This window comes from Xenopus laevis, chromosome 8L (genome assembly GCF_017654675.1).
Source record: "Xenopus laevis strain J_2021 chromosome 8L, Xenopus_laevis_v10.1, whole genome shotgun sequence".
Classification (NCBI taxonomy): domain Eukaryota; kingdom Metazoa; phylum Chordata; class Amphibia; order Anura; family Pipidae; genus Xenopus; species Xenopus laevis.
The window spans coordinates 34,762,229-34,782,012 of NC_054385.1; the positions used below are offsets into that span (position 1 = coordinate 34,762,229).

General features: G+C 41.3%; 1 protein-coding gene across 2 annotated transcripts in view; it reads right to left on the minus strand.

Annotated features, from left to right (window-relative positions):
* taf1.L (TATA-box binding protein associated factor 1 L homeolog) overlaps positions 1–2,733 on the minus strand; it is a 40,891-nt gene extending 38,158 nt beyond the window's left edge. The window contains exons 1-2 of one of the 2 annotated variants that reach the window (XM_018229720.2): positions 2,356–2,733; positions 451–568 (exon numbers count right to left, since the gene is read on the minus strand). In XM_018229720.2, coding sequence (XP_018085209.1) covers positions 451–568; positions 2,356–2,463 — 226 coding nt within the window. In that variant the 5' untranslated portion in view covers positions 2,464–2,733. The remainder of the gene's footprint in view (positions 1–450; positions 569–2,355) is intronic. The other variant, XM_018229719.2, reaches the window with a different exon arrangement.
* Between the last annotated feature and the right edge of the window lie 17,051 nt (positions 2,734–19,784).

Here is a 19,784-nt window from a genome sequence, read left to right on the forward strand (position 1 = left end):
AAATTGATACATTTAGTTGATAAATTTTTATCTTAAACAGAATCCCAGGGTTTCATTAAAGGCAGCTGTAATAATTGATACAATAGCTGCAAATTCTCCAGAGTTGCTGAGAAATGTATCAACTTATGTAGCAACTTTTAACAGTAAAGAATTTGTACCAGAATTACTGATCTGCCAGACTGAAACACCAGAGACAGGAACATTCAACTTTAAACTTAGATTTTCGAAAAACAGTAAAAAATGGAAAGTAACTGAAAAAAATTCTTTATTTCTGGAGAACAACTCAACTGAAAAAGTGTTTGGAAGGTGAACAACCCCTTTATAAGAAAATAGATAATTCTTTGCTTCAACTTTAATTAGAAAAATCATTACCCACGTTGATAATAAGTGAGCAAACTGGGATATCAACAGACACAGTACAATATCAGGCCTATGTATACTATACTATACCATCATCATCCACATTGACGCCTTCTGTTTCTGCCCCTTCATCTGCACTGGATGTGATCTCTGTTAGAAGATTTCCAAGTCCCAAGGCTCCCAACCCAGCCAAATGTTTTTTTGATTCCTAGATATCGAAAAAAAAAAAATATCCACTAATACCTGAATTTTTATCACAACGTTAAACACTTAATAGCAACTTCATCCTGAGAAATGGCAGCTGTGCAGCATTAGCTCTGAAGAGATGGAGGTAATTGTACCAAATGAAACAAGGGTTTAAAGCGATACTGACACAGAGCATAGATGACATATCAGTTTTAAAAGCGATACTGAAACGTTCATATAAAAATCATAGGAACGTGTCAGTATCAAGTAGTTGCTGCACCCAGAATATTTTCCCTGAAAGCCCACTCAAAGCCGCCCCTCAGCCAGGGCTGGATTTATATATAGGGTGGCCCTAGGCCCACTGCCGTTCATCACCCAGGACCCCTCCCCTTCATTTGTGCGCAGGCACAAATTTTCATCATCAGGAGCACTGGGTATTGGCGAATGATAAATTTAAAAAAATTATTGTATCTCATGACCAGCCCCAGAGCTTCCGAACCATTGTGGGTGTGGTTGGGCTTCATGCCACCCCCTAAAATCCTGCCGCTCTAGGCCAGGGTCGCCTTTCCACAAATCCAGGCCTGACCGCAGCCCGGCATTCCTAATGAGCAGCCGATCAGCTGACACTACTAACGAATCTTCTGCCTTGCTTCCATGACGCTGGGCTGGGGGCGGAGCGAGCCTTCCATGGGCTGAAATCCTGTTTTTATTCGTAATTAGCCTATGGAAGGATCGCGCCACCACCAGCCCAGCATCACTGAAACTGCACAGAAGGTCTTTTAGCAGTGTCGGAGAGTCTGGTGAGCGCAGGTTTGCGGGGACTGGGGGGAGGCTTTGAGGGGAACTATTCCGGGTGCAGGAACTACTTGATACTGACACGTTCCTATGATTTTTATAGGAACATTTCAGTATCGCTTTAAAACTGATATGTCATTAGGCTCTGTACCAACAGTTATTTTTTTACATGGGCATCAACAACATATTAGTGTGCAAAGTTTTTATTTTTACTCCATAAGTGCTGTAGTGTTGACAACACATCCCTGGCAGATACAAAAGAAGGGTCTCAAGAAGGTTCACTTATACTCAACAGGCATTGCTCGCTGGTTTGACAAAAGAGTTATTAGAGTTATTACCGGAAAAGCGGCCTAACCATTTTGAAGAAAATGAACTCATCTACATACTGTTCTTAAAAAAAAAGAGATATCCACTGTTCCTGCAACACCTCCACTTGGCACATTCACACTGTGTAGACTGACACATTTTCTGATGCCCGACTTCCCCCCTCCAGAAGAAAAGTGGCAGAATCTCCTGCCAGCTCTCGATACCCACCTAAAAATTCTGTCCCTCAGTCTGCAATACTAGAGATCACCCTTCCTTTACCCCCTTCCCTACAAAAGCTGCACACACTCTCCTGCTCTCCTAGCACCCACCCAATACCTGGGGGTCATTTATAAACAGTGGACAAATTTGCACCTGGGCAGTAACCCATGGCAACCAATCAGATATTTACGTTCATTGTTCTTGCTGAAAAAGCCAGCCACTGATTGGTTGCTAAGACATATTGCCCTTCTGCAAAACTGCCCAATGTTTATACATGAGCAACTCTTCCCCTCTCTAGGCCAACAGCACCAGTCCATACTGACATATTCTTGTTCCAGGACCTGCAGAGCTAGCACTCTCTCTTACCGATCTGGCATAGTCTATGTTACCCCAGCCAGAGTCTCTTCATCAGTCCCTTCTCCAAGTTGCTATTAGCCTGTGTTCAACTCACACTAGCCCTTAGGTTTATGCACGGCGAGTGAGACTCACCTTATCCAGCACAGAATCGTCTTCCAGCTGCCCATCCTCATTAATGTTCCCAAATAAAAACCCCGTTAGAGAAAAGGGCCGTTCTTCGTCGCTCTCGGAATCAGACATTGTAAGGTTCCGAATGTAGAGTTAGAAACCGGAAGATCACATGAAAAGGATGGGAAATAGAATGAAAGTAAGGGCAACTTTACACGAGCTTCCGCTTCCTGTTTCTATGGAAGATCATGTTCGCCATCTTGGTGTCCCCGCTACGCTGTTTATTTTGCTATTTGGCGCATAACCGCCGGAGGCAGTAGTGAAACTCATTATTACACAGGCATCAGATGATATCGCGTCATGTACGAGACAGAAATGAATCCCTGCTTTTAAATACGATTGATATTATTAGTGTAACAGTCTGGGCAGTCACCTCACTCGCGTGACACTGACACAGAGCTAGATAGGGTTGCATGAAGGGCAAATAAATGTTACCTTATTGCGAAAACGTTATAGCACAATGGGGCTCATTTATAAACAGTGGGCAAATTTGCACCTGGGCAGTAAGCCATAGCAACCAATCAGTGATTAGCTTTAATCAGACAGCTGCAGGTTGAACAGTGAAAGCAATCGTCTGGTTGCCATGGGTTACTGCCCAGGTGCAAATTTGCCCACTGTTTATAAATGAGCCCCAGTGTTACTGCAGGGTTCGGCTTTGACTGTTATTTTAGAATAAGGAAAAAATACTTTTTTTGCAGTTTTGGTGATTAGAAAATGGCGCATGGGAAATGTAAAAAAGGATTGTATCTCCAGCGCATCCCCAGTGCAAACCTCCCAACTGTCCCTTTTTCGGAGGGACAGTCCCTCTTTTGACAGCTCAACCCGTAGTCCCTCATTTGTACTGGAAAGTCCCTCTTTTCTCTGCACTGAACAGCCAGAAAAAGAAACAAAGCTTCTCACTTAATTGGCTTTTAGCAGAGAGCCCAGAACAGCTAACAGGTGCAAATAAGATACTTTGTAACAATTTTGAGACCCAAAAACACAGTTTAGATAAGGAGAAATATTTTCAAACTCTCATAACCTGGCAAATTTTGTAAAACGAACATGGTAATTAGGGGGTGTGGCCACAGAAAGGGGTGTGGTCAAAAAATTGCTGTGCTACGTGCGGGAAAACATTTTTTGTCCCTCTTTTTACTTCCAAAATGTTGGGAGGTATGCCAGTGTTTTTGAACCAATGTGAGTGTGGTTGGGCAGCATGCCGCCCCCCTCAAATCCTGCCGTCCTAGGCCCGGGCCTAGGTGGTCTTTCCACAAATATGGGCATTTTCAAGTTACCTTCCTATTATCTTTTGAACCTATTTGTGAGCCAGCAGGGTATGGTCATTCTCATAATGAATGATAAATAAAATATATACCCAGACACAACAGCAGCATGGGTAGACCTATAAAATGTGATTCAGGATCTGAATCAAAGGTGCCATGCCCATGATTCATAATGCATAATATCTGATTCATCTTTCAGTTGTCCAACAATGGGGGCAAATACAAGAGGTCCTCTGCACTCAACCCATTATCCATATATTTAAGACAACAATGGGGACAATACACACACTTTATAGCAGGTCTGGACTGAGAAATAAAATAGGCCCTGGCATTTCAGGTACACAGAGGCCCAAACAGCCTCCACCAGCGCACTAAATAGTGACTTTCTATGGCACCTTATAGCAGCCCCTCTGGCATTTGCCAGAACCCACAGATTGCCAGTCCGGGCCTGCTCTATAGTTCTGACAGACCAAACAATCTGAACAGCAGGAAGTGAACAGAAGAGGCAACACTTTTTCACATGCCAAAAATCGTAAAAATACATATTCTGGCCATATGTAAAATTTTCTGCAGATACAGTGAATACAGGTTGTACAGTCTAATACATTGATGGTCTGTTAACCCAGACCCTAGGTAGCTGTGTCATGCACTGCAGGCAAAGCTGGATTTATAAAATAGAGAAATTAACCAGTTATTTAACCAAAATGGCATGTATATTTGCTTCTATAAAGTAAGTATACATGTAAAGTAGGGATGCACCGAATCCAGGAATTGGTTCGGGATTTCGCCAAATGCAAATTAGGGGTGGGGAAGGAAATTGCGTGACCAGAAAGTAAAAAATGTTTTCCCCTTCCCACCCCTAATTTGCATATGCAAAATAGGATTTGGTCCGGTATTCCGCCAAATCTTTCGCAAAGGATTCGGAGGTTCAGCCGAATCCAAAATAGTGGATTCGGTGCATCCCTAATGTACAGCAGAAGTATGTCACCATACGGTGTCGTCACAAAAACCCCCAGTCCAAAGGTTGCCAAAAATTGGAAAACTCAAAATAAGTGAAGAAGATCCACATTTCCACAATTAATAAATGTAGTAGCAAAGTAGTAGTAAAATTTGAAAAGTAGGACATATAGGGACATTAACAACTTGTACTATTAGTGAATAGTGGGCAGAAACTGGCACTTATTTATCAATATGGGCGATTGGTTGTTTAGTATGGAATCACTAGCTTCTTTATGCATCAGTTGAACAAAACTGATGGATCAGGGCAGTGGTGTAACTAGATGATACTGGACCGCACAGCACTGAATGAACATTCTATTGGTGGGTTTTCTGTCCGTTGTGGTCAGAAAATAGAAAACCAGTGAGCAGTGCAAGATTGTATTAGACCATATTTTGTCTTGATCAAACATTATAATTATCTAAAATGGCCATACAATGGCTGATAAAAGCTGCCAACTAGGCCATACTAGACCAAGTTTGCAGCTTGTGCACAGTACTTGTCTGAATAATTTTGTCTAGAGCATAGATGGCCATATCTAGTTGTATCTAATTGTTTGACAGATGAAGATCACATAGAAAGGCAGCTGTTTTTAAATCAGGTGAAACTGAGGTAATTTAAAATGGAAAGAAGAAAAGAGAAATAGGGGATTTGTTTTGATCATTTCATTCTGAGAAAGATAGTTCCGCCATATGGTAACAAGGACAAAGTTTCCTTCACTGCAATACCTCATGAGATTCTTGCTTTTAGTACTGTAACTGCATGAGAACAATTTGAGCTAACTGCTGATTAATTACGCTCAGGGGCCTCCGCCAATGAGGCATGTTGAGTAACTCACCTGAGGCAGCAGCGCCCCACTAGGTACCAGGTGGGCAAAAATACTGCTTCTGGTACTTTAAGAGCCGAATTTCCGGTTTTCAAACCTGAAATTTGGCTCTTCTAGCAAAGAGAGCGCAATTATGCTCTCTGCGCTAGCGGCCTGGCCCTCGTGGACCCTCCCGACCAAAAAAGGTGATCGCACCGGGGAGGAAGGGGGGCGGCAGCAACACCAAGCTGCCTCAGGCGCGGCGGAGGGGTCAGGATCGTCCCTGATTACACTGTGGTAGTAGACTGGGACATAATTTGCCTGTCTGACTTAATTTCTACTGTGGTATTTTATCTATGGGTTACAGACAGGCCTGGACTGGCAATCTGTGGGTTCTAGCAAATGCCAGAGGGGCCGCTGTATGGTTCCATAGAAAGTTACCATATAGTGGGCTGGTAGGGGGCTGTCTGGGCCTCTATGTACTTGGAATAGCAGGGCCTATTTTGATTCCCAGTCCAGGCCTGGTTCCAGATTATATCTTGGTTGCAAGTCGGGGACCCTCAAATTACTGCTCTCCAGCTGTTGTTGAACATTAATTTCTACTCTAGTAAGAATATATTTTAGCTGGTGTGTGTTTTTCCCCTTTGTTTGACTGCATTGTGTCATTTGGGAGAGGTCGCTTTCTGCAGTCATTATACATGTGTTTAGCTTTCATTCTTCATTCTGACCTATTTGTCCTAGCAGGAACATTTGATTCTAAGGTAATTTTTAACAGAGCGGCTGATTCTTTAGCTAAGGTCATATGACAGTGTTGCATGTTTCAAGGCCTTTCACTCTTTCTTGTATCCAGGCAATTGTGCTGAGAGAAATATATTGCTTGGCAATGACTGTACAGTAGTTACACTTGCATTAGACATTAAACTTCCCTGTAGTAGTTTCACTTTGGTTACCTTGTAAATTGCTGTAAATTCCCTTTCATATATAGTAACTTTTTTGATGGTTTTATTTCCATCTCTGGTGGTTTAGAAATGTGATCGTGAAAGCATTAGCTTTAGGAGTGTCTGCTCACATGGCAGGGAATGCAACAGTACAAATACATGTATAGGAGTGGGGCTGATGGCATTTCATAGCAGCCTGATAAGCACTGTTAAGAATAAATGAAACAGTCTTAGAGCAAATGATAGAAGCGTAGAATGTTTTGCCGCCCAAGAGATTTTCAATCAGCAAAACACTCAAAATTGCCCTGAATGATAATCGGACGGACTCTGTCATTCAGGCAATTACGTAAAGTACCCAGAATTTACAGAGAAAAACCTAAAATTACGGTGAAATGGGTGGAAATAAAATGAAGGTTTCACTGTAAAATTGGTGTGGACTGTGAAAAAACAACTTTGAGGGCTGTACTCCACAGGTGTTTTTCGTCAGATCAGTGCGTGGTTACAAAACGCAGACAACAAGTTGGATGTAGTCTCAGGCATTAAAATATAATGGGACTCAATGAAAAGTCGCAGCTAAAAATTACAGAAAGCAATGTCTTCATCCGACAGTCTAACCTTCTAGTTTTTACCTGCGACTTTTCATTGAGTCCCATAATATTTTGACTCCTGCGACTGCACTTCTGGACAGGATTTATTGTAGCAGGTTACTGGACAAAAAGGTCTAATGCGTTTCGGGATGAGATCCCTTAATCACCTTTCAATTAACTTATCACCTTTCAATTAACCTTGAATTGAAATTCACCTTTCAATTAACTTATCATATGATATAGAGAGTGATATAATGAGACAGTTTGCAACAGGGTTTGATTTTATATTGTTTATGGTTTTTGAGTCATTTTGTTTTTTGCTCGGCAGCTATCCAGCTTGCAATTTTAGCAAGGGTTGCTAGGGTACAAATTACTCTAGTAACCATGCATTTATTTGAAAAAGAAACTTGAATATGAATAGGAGAGGGCCCAGATAGAAAGATGAGTAATAAAAGGTAGCGCTTAAAATATATTAGTAGACTTACAGGGCATTTGTATATTAGATGGGGTCATTGACCCCCATTTGAAAGCTGAAAAGATTTAGAAGAAGAAGGCAAATAATTAAAAAACTATAAAAAAAAAGAAAAAATTTAAAGTTGCTTAGAAATGGCCATTCTCTAACATACTAAAAGTTAACTTGAAGGTGAATCACCCTTTTAAAATGTGGAAAAATATAAAACGTTTTTTTTAAAAAAAAGTGATATTACATCACAGGGAGCTGTAATTTTAAAACAGGTAGAGACCCATCTCCTTCAGTACTGGCTGGGAACTAGTGGGAGCTATACTTCAGCAACAGTTGGGAAACGATTTATCTGGCAAAACCAAGTAAATTGTTTTTCAGTAACAATTTAGTAATCAAAGGCATCTTTATTTAAAAATAGTGTTGTATTACTTAAACAGGTGGGGGAAAAGGTACTTTTCTGCAAGGTAAACTATAATAATAATAATATAACAAGTGACCTCTTATGAAATAGGTCTGTACATGTCAGTAAATCGTGCACTTTTGCATCTTTTCCTCTGATTCACAATTTAGTCATGCTCTGTGTGTCACCTGACAGGAAATAATGCAGATTTTAGCTATTTTACGAAGAAGATGCAGCTGTGTCCATTCATTGGCTGATGTCGCCTAGCATGTATGTGTGCCCTTTGGTTTGTGTGTGAGCACAGTTCCTCATACGTGCCAGTGTGCAGTGCTTATAATGCAGATTTTTCTATATGGGATTATTTATTGGCACATACAGAACTGCCAACCCCCTCTTTTTTTCAGGAGTTACCCAGTTTTGGCCCCCTAGTCTCCTGTCATCCTACTGCATTCTCCTGCGAGTGCTGAGGGGGTCTCCCAAATTTCTCTTCTAGGTTGACAGCTTTGCATATACTACTAGTAAAGTAATTTTTCATGTAAAAACTTCCTGTATAAGAAAGTGTTTTCCAAATTGGCTGTATTTTGTGATATGCTTTTATTAGGGGTATTAGGGGTATAGTTTCCCTTTCAGTGAGAGATGCAAAACCATAAGAGAGGTTTAAGGGAGTTTTCACTAATTATGGGGCAGATTCACTATCCGGTGAAAAGTCGCCAGCGACTGCTTTGCACCTATCGCTACACTTCGCCAGACGAAAATCCGCTCATACAACGCTAATTCACTAAAATGTGGAGTTTCGTCATGGGCACCGACCGCTGGTGACTTTTCATTAGAGTTACTTCGACAATGCGAGCAATTCAAAGCGAAGATGCACTAGCGTTCATTTCTGCCTAGAGCAAATTCGCTAGAGGTCTTGCTCAGGTTAATTTGCCTACGGCGGGAAATTTAAAGTTGAATGTACATCTTTATGTTATATGTTGCAGCAAATACATTATATTTGCACTGTTAATTACACATGTCCAGGGAACCTTAATAAAGACTTTAGAGTTAATATAATGCCCTACACATGAGCCCACTGTATAGTTAATGTTCCATATGTTAGAATATGTATGGGGGAAACCGGTTACCCAAATCGTTCAGTAAGATCCGCATTTTATCGAATTTGAGTTTTTTTTTAACCAGGGAGCATGGGGAAAAGTACCCTGGACTGGTTAGTTTGCAGCTTGGAGTAAAAAGTTAGTGATTTTGTCACTTTCTTTGTCTTTTAAAAGATGGAAACCAAGGAACTGTACTGTACTTTAGCAACAGGAGGATGTTCTTTAGCAACAGAATGAGAAACAGAAAATTGTACAATCGAACAACTGGAAGTGCAAAGGGCTCGAGCTGAAATTCTCAAGCAGCTAAAGAGCTACAGGTTTAGGGTTTGGGTGCTGCCATTCCTCCTCTTCTCCTGGTATGGACAGTGATCTCAGTGGGTGTGGTGATGGTGTTTAGGGGGAACTTGGTTACATCTGTGGGCAGGGCAATAATATTAGGGGTAGGAATTGGAACAAGTTGGAGTAAAAAAGGACAGATGGCAAACCAATACAAGTTGTTGAACTTACCAACAGCTGGAGACCAGTATTAGGCCTACACAAAGTCGTATTTCAGTGCCATCTTGAGAATCATCTAAAAAGAGCTGAGATATGGCAAGAACTAGGAGCGCCTTGATCGTAAAGAACATTCAAGGCACAAATCTTAGATCTTCAAACAAAAGAATATTTTCGTATTGAAAATTCTGTAACTGGAACTGTAGCATCAAATTAAATCAGGACAGTAACTACAACATGAGGCATGTGCTTAGGGTGCAATTCTTGAAAAAAAAATAGGAAGGGAATGACAGCTGCGCTGAGCTTGCTCTCCATCCCAACTTGATATTCCGAAAATCATGGGTGGACGAGCAGTCAAGCAAGCAATCCTGTGCAGGTGTACAGGTGACAGTGCCAAATAAAGTAATATAGTAACATAGTAAGTAAGGTTGAAAAAAGACACACGTCCATCAAGTTCAACCTTTTAGTTTTTTTTTCATCAACTGCTAGTTGATCCAGAGGAAGGCAAACCCATCTGAAGCCTCTCCAATTTGCCTCAGAGGGGGAAAAAATTCCTTCCTGACTCCAAAATGCTCAGACTAGTCCCTGGTTCAACTTAGTTGCCCTTCGCTGTACCCTCTCTAATACAATAATGTCCTGTTTGAGTGATGGAGACCAAAACTATACTGCATATTCTAGATGGGGCCTTACAAGTGCTCTATACAGTTGAAGAATGACCCCCTCCTCCCGTGACTCTATGCCCCTTTTAATACAGCTCAAGACCTTATTTGCCCTTGATGCTGCTGACTGGCATTGCTTGCTACAGCCAAGTTTATCATCTACAAGGACTCCAAGGTCCTTTTCCATAATGGATTTGCCTAGTGCAGTCCCATTAAGGGTATAAGTGGCTTGGATATTCTTACATCCCAGGTGCATGACTTTACTTTTATCAACATTGAATCTCATTTGCCACTTAGCTGCCCAGACTGCCAGTTTGGCAAGATCCTGTTGCAAGGATGCCACATCCTGGATGGAATTAATTGGGCTGGATAATTTTGTGTCATCTGCAAACACTGATACATTACTTAAAACACCCTCCCCTAAGTCATTAATGAACAAGTTAAATAAAAGTGGATCCAATACTGAGCCCTGAGGGATCCCACTAAGAACCTTACACCAAGTAGAGAATGTACCATTAACAACCACCCTCTGTACCCGATCCTGTAGAAAGTTTCCTATCCATGTGCAAACTACTTCATTAAGCCCAACAGACCTTAGTTTAGAAAGCAGTCATTTGTGGGGCACAGTATCAAACGCTTTGGCAAAATCCAAATAGATCACATCTACTGCCCCCCCACTGTCCAGAATCTTACTTACCTCATCATAAAAAGCAATCAAATTTGTCTGACATGACCTATCCTTCATAAAGCCATGCTGATTGATGCTTATAATGCCATACACTAGGACAACATTTTGAATGTGATCCCTTAACAAGCCTTCAAATAATTTGCCCACCACAGATGTCAAATTTACTGGCCTATAATTGCCAGGCTGAGATCGTAATCCCTTTTTAAATATTGGAATAACATCAGCTTTTCTCAAATCCATAGGCACCATACGAGATGAAAGTGAATCTGAGAAAATCAGAAATTGGGGCTGGTCTAAAACTGAACTAAGCTCTCTTAGAACCCGGGGGTGTATGCCATCAGGCCCTGGAGCCTTGTTTACATTAATTTTTATTAAAGCTTTATGAATCATATCCTGAGTCAGCCACTGAATCATATCCTGAGTCAGCCACTGACTAGATTGAGCTAAGCCATTAGTGCAGCTATAAAGTGAGCCTGGGAAGTCAGACTCCTCTATTGTATACACTGAAGAAAAGAACTGATTTAGCATATTTGCCTTTTCTGTATCTGTTACAACCATACTGGTACCATTATTTAATGGAGCAACACTCTCAACCTGCATCTTTTTACTATTAATATATTCAAAAAACTTTTTAGGGTTAGTTTTCACCTCCACCTCTATTGTTAGTTTTACCTCAACTTTTTCCGTTCTTAATGTTTTGAATAAATATAACTTGCAATCACTGTTTTCCCATGTTCCCCTGTTCTTTTAAAAGTGCTAAATCCAAGCTCCCTGTAGACTGGGTCAGCCAATTGAAATGATCAAAGAAATTGGAAATTGTCCTGCTTACTGGTGGAATGTGCTTTATCAGCAAGGCCAAATATATTGCATATGAAAAATGCTAGAGGGAAGAGGGCCCCTGCGCTCAATACATTCTATGAGAACTTGGCCCGCAGCCAAGAAAGAAGAATTATGCATGTTTTTGTTTAAAGAACTAACTGCAGGCAATATGCTTTCTGAGCATATTTTTTTAAAATATTTCCTTCAGGCTACAGCTCTACAAATGTATCGTAGCTAAAAGCATATTAAACATGCAAAATATATATTTAAACAATGATATGTATTTAATAGCTTTAACTAAAAGCACCTTACATGAACGTGGGGAAAACTTTATGTGACTGTGAGAGTTAATGACAGCCTATAAGAAGGGAAGATGACATTATTCTCCTACATTGCCCATGTGGGCCTCTTTGTGATGTTTCAGGTTCGTCCCCAAAGGAGGAGGTGGGTATACACGCAATATAATTGCTGTATGGCAATTGGACTAGGGCAGTTTGATCCAAAGACAATTTTAGCTCCATTCCTGCTATGGTAAAAACCTTGCTTCAGGCAGCAGCAAGGGCGTTTCTGCCATGAGGCAAGGTGAGTACCTTGCCTCAGGCGGCATTTCCCCAAAAGTTACAAGGGGCGGCAAAAAGCCACTTCTTGTAACTTTAAGAGCCGAATTTTAGCGCTCTCTGCGCTAGCGTTGCGGCCACACCTGGACCCCCGTCTGCGATTTTAAGGTAAGCATGACGGGTGGGGGGGGCGGCATATCAAATGCTGCCTCAGGTGACAAAACAGCCTGGAGCACGCCTGGGCAGCAGGGTGCAATGCATTACCAGGAATGGCAAAAAGCCACCTGTGCATGTTGGAATTAATTTGGCTCTTCTTGTAAAGAGATGTATTTGTGTAAGGTTGACCGCTTCAGGTGACAAGGGGCCACCAGCTGATAAGGAAGACCCACAAAAGGAAACCAACACAAATAATGGGACAATATACAAATGAGTTTAGCAAAAATTGCACATGCACACCTGGCCTCTCAATATCCACGTACAGGGCTTGGGATAGGAGGACAGCACCTCCACCAATCAATGAAAGGAAGTAATTCCAGCAACTGCTCAAGGGATTTAACCTGTGTTTAATGTCAAGTACAACAATTCGGGGGCATACCCCTCCGTACCACCCACCACAAACCATAAATGGGTTGCGATCAAGCATCCACCCCCCATCATGATCGCAACACATTTAAGGTTTGTGGTGGGTGGTACGGATCACCTGACGAAGGGGTACGCCTTTACATTAAACATGGGTTTAATCCCTTAAGCAGTTATGTGTGCTGGAGTTACTTCCTTACAATATACAAACTCCCTGCAGACCCCAGCAGCGCAAGGCTCTCTCTCTTGGGGGTAAATTTATCAAAGAGTGAAGTTCTGCCACTAGAGTGAAATTCCGCAGCTCTCAATTCATTTCTATGGGATTTTGAAAGGCGTATTTATCAATGGGTGAAGTGAAAGTTCACCCTTTGATAAATACGCCTATAAAAATCCTATAGAAATTAATGGAGAGTGGCGGAATTTCACTCTAGTGGCGGAACTTCACTCTCTGATAAATATACCCCCTGGAGTGATATCCTTCTCCTCCCCCAACAGCGACCTAACAACAGAACAATGGGAATGTAACCAGATCCCTAACACTGAATAGTAAAAACCAGGTCCCACTGCAACACATTCAGTTACATTGAGTAGGAGAATCAACAGCCTGCCAGAAAGCAGTTCCATTCTAAAGTGCTGGCTCTTTGACCAGGCAAAATGACCTGAGATGGCTGCCTACACACCAATATTACAACTAAAAAAAATACACTAATTGGTTCAGGAATTACATTTTATATGGTAGTGTGAATTATTTGCAGTGTATACATTGTAATTTAGCAATAAAAATGACATAAAAATCATAAAAAATATATAAATTCTGCATTAAATCTGCATGCAAGTAAGCATATGGCATATACATTTAAATTCCTGTTTATGCAGGACAGTCCCACTTTGCAGACCCCAAAAAAACATTCCCAGAGGTGGGCAGGGTTTTGGGAACATGTATGGGTGTGATTGAGGTGGCTCATAATTGTGGCTTTAAAACTTTCCACATTTGTAACTGGGAAAGTTGAGTGGCCCCCATGTAAATAGGAGCACCTCTGTAGCTATGATTTCATGACAGACATGACTTATTACACATATCAATATGTGGAGTAATCACAGCAAAGTACCTGCAAAGTTATTGCTTTCTTCTTTTATTCTTGACCAGCACAAAAAAAGTGAAATCCATAACAAACCTACTGTTGATTAAAGCAAGAGGTTTCCAGTGTCGGACTTGAGACCCAAGGCCCTACCAGAGGACCTTAGGGGCCAGCCGCCATCAACCACCCCTCCCCATGGCAACCACACCTGGTGGTCAAGTCTGAAGCTGAAGGTTGCTATGCATAACTGCACTGTTGCAATTCAGCAGCTATGATTTTATTTATGAGTCTTACTCATTTTAACACATATTTATAATGTGCCAACATATTCCATAGCACTGTACAATAAATGGGTGTATAGTGTATACGCTGAACATATGGATTAAAAAAAAAAAACCCAATAATCTATACTTTAGGGTAGAGAGAGCCCTGCCCAAAAGAGCTTGTATTTATGTTATTAAAACAAGTCTTTACAAGAAAGCCAAACTTTTCAAAAAATTACAAAACATCTTTAGGATTACATTTAATCCTTTGCATAGAGTTAGGGATAGAGATAGTTAGGGATATCAGGGCTCATTTATGGCTACAACTGCAGTTGCGAAAGTTGTATTTTGCCTACACTTTTTTTTTTTTTTTTGCTAGGAGGCACATAAAGACAATCTTATCTAAATAGTTCATCTAATAGCTTGCTGTACATTATAAGATCTCTCTTTTTTCAGATCTTTACCCTGATATGTGTATCTAAGGTGGGTGATATGGGCTTAATCTGATCGTAGGCCCTAGAGCCAAGTGATCGGATTACAATGGAAGAAATAGGAGCCATCGGACTCAGACTGGAGAATCAAACCTGCCTGATATACATTTTTGGCCCCACACATGGATAGACAAGCGGCCAAATCAGTCTAAAGCAGGGGCCCCCGACCGCCGGGTCGCAGACACTCCCGTACTGGGCCGTCGAGCCCATTGTGCAAAAACGAGGAACGCAAAAATTGGACGCAACCGTCCAAATTTGCTGCTGCCGCCTCCCGCTGACCCCATCCCCGACCCCCACCCCCCCCCTTCCAAAAAAGGTTGGGGACCCCTGGTTTAAAGGACCCAAGTCGGCAGCTTAAATCTGTATACCATGTATAGCCTATGAGTTAACTTTTAGTATGATGTAAAAAGTGATTTCCCGAGACAATTTGCAATTGGTTTTTCATTTTTTTTATTTGGTGTTTTTTGAGTTATTTAGCTTTTTCTTCAGCAGCCCTCCAGATGCTATTTCACCAATCATGTTTCTAGGGTCCACATTTCTCTAGTAAACATGCATTGATTTGAATAAGAGACTGGAATGTGAATAGGAGAGGACCTGAACAGAAAGATGAGTAATAAAATGTAGCAATAACAAAACATTTGTAGTGTTACAGAGCAACTGTTTTTTAGATGGGGTCAGCAACCCCCATTTGAAAGCTGGAAAGAGTCAGAAGAAAAAGGCAAATAATTCATAAACTATAAAAAAATAATGAAGACCAATTAAAAAGTTGCTTGGAATTGCCAATTGGAATTGGAACTTTTAACATACTAAAAGCTAACTTAAAGATGAACCACCCGTTTAAGATAGAAATCCAAATATCGTAAATATTGGACTGATATTCTTTTTGTAAGCAATATATCACCTGAAGTTGGACAGTTAGACTTGCTTCAACCTCTGCTCACTCACAAGGATGGCAAAGCTGGACAATATTTAATGAATCAAAGAGTTAATACAACATTAGTTCACCTATGGCTGCTTTTAGACTGTACAGAGATAAGAGATTCTTTAAATTATATCACTATAGTGCAAAGTCTAAATATATATATAGCATAGTATAAATATGAGAGAAAAGCTGCAGACAGATAAAGAAAGAGGATTATGAGAAGCACAACAGATACCAGCACTGTTTGTATCCAGATGTCAACATTCCAGAACAATGACTTGTTATATTTAGGTTTTTACGTTAAAAAATATATATAAAGGTTTTCCTTTTGAGAATGAATGGTGTGTACACAGGGAAGTAGAGAAATACTGAAAACAGTTAAGAAGGACATTGTAGCACTGAAATACTTCTAGGGAGTGTAGACTGTTATTACATAGTAACATAGCATAGTAACATAATACAAAAGGACACAAGTCCATTGAGTCCAACCTTTTATTTCTATATATAACCTGCCTAGTTGCTAGTTGATACAGAGAAAGACAAAAAAAAAAAAAAAATTATATATATATATATATATGAAGACTCTCCACTTTGTCTCAGAGGGGAAAAAAATTCTTTCCTGGGATTAGTGAGGCTGTAAACAAAAATTATATGGGATGATTCACTAACCTGTATAGACTTTCTACACCACATAAAAGGAAAAATGCTGGTACACAAACCCAGAAGCTGGACTCTGATATCAGTGAGATCTCTTTAGAGATTATCTATGGGCCCTTCTTGCTGTATGTTCCCGGAATATACTGTTTGTTCAAATTAATTGTTTGTCTAATTATTAATTTATTGCATTAGATCTGTCAGCAAGTAACCCTTGTTAAACAATTGTAGCCCAAAATCTGCTGCAGGGGGCTACAGGCCCGGACTGGCAATCTGTGGGTTCTGGCAAATGCCAGAGGGGGCTGCTGTACGGCTCCATAAAAGTTACCATATAGTGGGCTGGTAGGAGGCTGTTTGGGCTGGTAGGAGGCAGTTTGGGCCTCTGTGTACTTGGAATGACAGGGCCTATTTTGACTCCCAGTCCAGGCCTGGGCTACTGTCAGCTCTTCCCATTGCAGTTAGTAGGGAGCTGTAGAATTTCCTGGCAGTTTGATCACTACTCCCACATACCTCCCAACTGTCCCTTTTTTCGGAGGGACAGTCCCTCTTTTGACATCTCAACCCGCAGTCCCTCATTTGTACTGGAAAGTCCCTCTTTTCTCTGCACTGAATAGCCAGAAAAAGAAACAAAGTTTCTCACTTAATTGGCTTTTAGCAGAGAGCCCAGAACAGCTAACAGGTGCAAATAAGATACTTTGTAACAATTTTGAGACACAAAAACACAGTTTAGATAAGGAGGAATATTTTCAAACGTTCATAACCTGCCAAATTTTGTAAAACAAACATGGTAATTAGGGGATGTGGCCACAGAAAGGGGTGTGGTCAAAAAATTGCTGCGCTACGTGCGGAAAAAAATTTTTTTTGTCCCTCTTTTTACTTCCAAAATGTTGGGAGGTATGCTCCCAGAGAACTCGAGGGATCATTTACTAGAGATGTGCAGACCAACCCGGTTTCACTCGCGGGTCAGGTGGGGTGGGTTCAGGCTGACTTCAGCACACAGTTTGCAGCTCTCTTCACCCATGACCTTCTTGTGCCTGCTTCTTCTTCCGGCAGTCTGTGTATAGGTGTGCGCCTACACTGCTCTTTCGTGACAACAGAAATGGGCAGATCGGGAGTGGATTGAGAGCAGGTGGGTTAGGTTCAGGTGTGGATCGACTTTTTGTTTATCATTTACAGTATGTTGCTGAATGCAGTGTGCAAAATGCAAAAAAAAAAAAAAGATAGCAATTGGCCCAGGCCTGGAAATTATAGCAAGGCCACAAAAGCCCAGGCCTAGGGCGGCAACATTTTAGGGGCGGCATGCTCTCCAGCCAAATTCTAAGGAGCACTGGGGACACACAGCTCTTTTACTGCTGGACCCTGTGGCCTTGAGGAGCCCAAAGTGTTAATCCAGGCAAGAGAGGCAGGCTTGGGAGGCATATATGCTCCCCCTCCCTTAACTTGTACATCATTTAGACGTGTAAGTTAGGGAGCGACATGAGGAGCAAGCCACAGTGGGGCTGCACTCTGCTTCTCATCCCAATCATCATCATCATGTATTTATATAGAGCATGGCAATAAGTCTTTAAAGCCCATGGCATGATTTTTAGTGCTATTTAGGGGCCATTCATGTTTACCTGGGGCACAAGTGCTTGTTAGATGAACACTAAGGGTTAAGCTCATATGCCTGTGAAACATTACTGACTCATATTAAGCCACTGCACTGAAAAGTCATGCCATGGGCAATAATAGCATACTCTGATTATTATCTTTATTTCTAAAGATTTTTAAAATCTAAGGACCCAATCACATTCACACAAAACACTAGGGGGATTTTAGAAGGAGCCTGTATATTTTTTGAGAGTGGGGGAAGCTGGAAGAAAGCAAAGTAGAAATAGGGAGAACATTTAAAACACCTTGCAGATAGCTACCAGGTTAGACTTGAACCCAGCTTGCAAAGCAGAATTGCTAACCACTGAGCCACCATGCTGCCCCTAAGAGTGTTTTGTGCTGTAGTTGCTGCAAACTGCATTCAGGTGTGTTGCACCACATGGAGTATATGGTCCAAGTTAATGATGTGCGGGTCGACTTCTGCACAATATTTGAGGTCGCAGGCGGGCTACCATACTGTGCCGGCTTCTGCTTCTAAAAGCCACTATTTATGTATGTGTCTGCCCTGCACCCATTTGATGACTTCATTCGGATCAGGTGCGGGTCTATGAATAGAAGTGCCCGTAGGGTTTGGTCGGGTGCAGGTTAGGAGCTGGCCGGTGCGGGATGACTTTTTTCGATCGGCACATCACTAGCCCATGCATTACTGCCCTATAACCATAGAGACAGAAGCAATGCAGAATATTCTTGCAGGTAAAAAGCTATGGGGATAAAGTCATCCAGTTAGTAGGGGGTGGCACAAGGTTTGTTGGACCTTGCAGAACATAGTGAAATTCACCACACAGCACAAAACATTTGTGGGCTGAGGATTAGGAAATCTAACATATGAATCATATGCTGGTCATATAACCATATGCTCTGCAGACACCATGGAGATTTCAAGAGAAGTATAAACATGAGAGCATAGCTGCAGACAGTAAACAGAAGGAATACAAGTGACTATGAGACACAACAGATACAAGTACTGCTTTTTCACCAGGTATCAACATTTCAGAACATAAGTCATAATCATGAGCCGGGCAACCCCACATCCCAGGGCACCGCCATGTAGCAATGGTTCCATAGTTCTGTGAGATTTTCAGGGGAAAAAAACCCTGCGCAACTGCTGTACCCTCCCATTTAATTATATTTTAATGTTCCAGCATTATCTGCCTTTCTATTGTGCCTCTCTTCAACCTGTAAGACACGCACGTGAAAGTAGAAGCCGGAGCTGGAAACGACTTGTACAGACACAAGGAGGCACATGTATCAAGGGTTGAATTTCGAATTCATGTGAGTTTTTTTAAAACTCCCTTAAATTAGATTTCATTCCAAAATCGGATTGTAAAAACTCGAACTAATTTAAAGACCCGAAAAATCGAATTCAATCAAACTGTCAGGAAGGCTGCAAACATCTCCAAATTGCTCACTGGACCTCTCCCATTGACTTAAACAGCAATTTGGCAGGTTTTAGCTGGCAAATAGTTGAATATGAATTCTTAAAGGGCCAGATACATTTCGAAAATTGAATTTGAATTTTTTTAAAAAAAACTCGAGTTTGGATAATTGCCTAGTCGAATTTGACAGTTATGACCATAAGATTTTTTTTTCGAAAATTCTAATTTTCAATTCGACCCTTACTAAATTTGCCCCAAGGTGAAGAGGGATTACAAATATTTTGGAATCTTAAGAGTTAATATAACAGGTGTAAAAATGATGCAATTCTAGCAATGGTTCAAAAGGTGGTCAATCCCATATAGAATCCGACCTATTGGCCTGAGGGGCAAATGAACGGATACCTTATAAACCATAGTGTGGCTTTCTATTGTTCTGGTTTCTTCCAATCGACACCCAGCATGATCAGAACAACAGGAAGTCAAAAGGAACTTTGGCTCCTCTTTATGTCGATATACATTGATGGCATATGGGGCACTCTCTCGCCTATGGGAAATCATGAAGGCAACCCCCCCCTCCCCATGCCACCCTTATTTGTCGATGCACCACACACAGGCCGA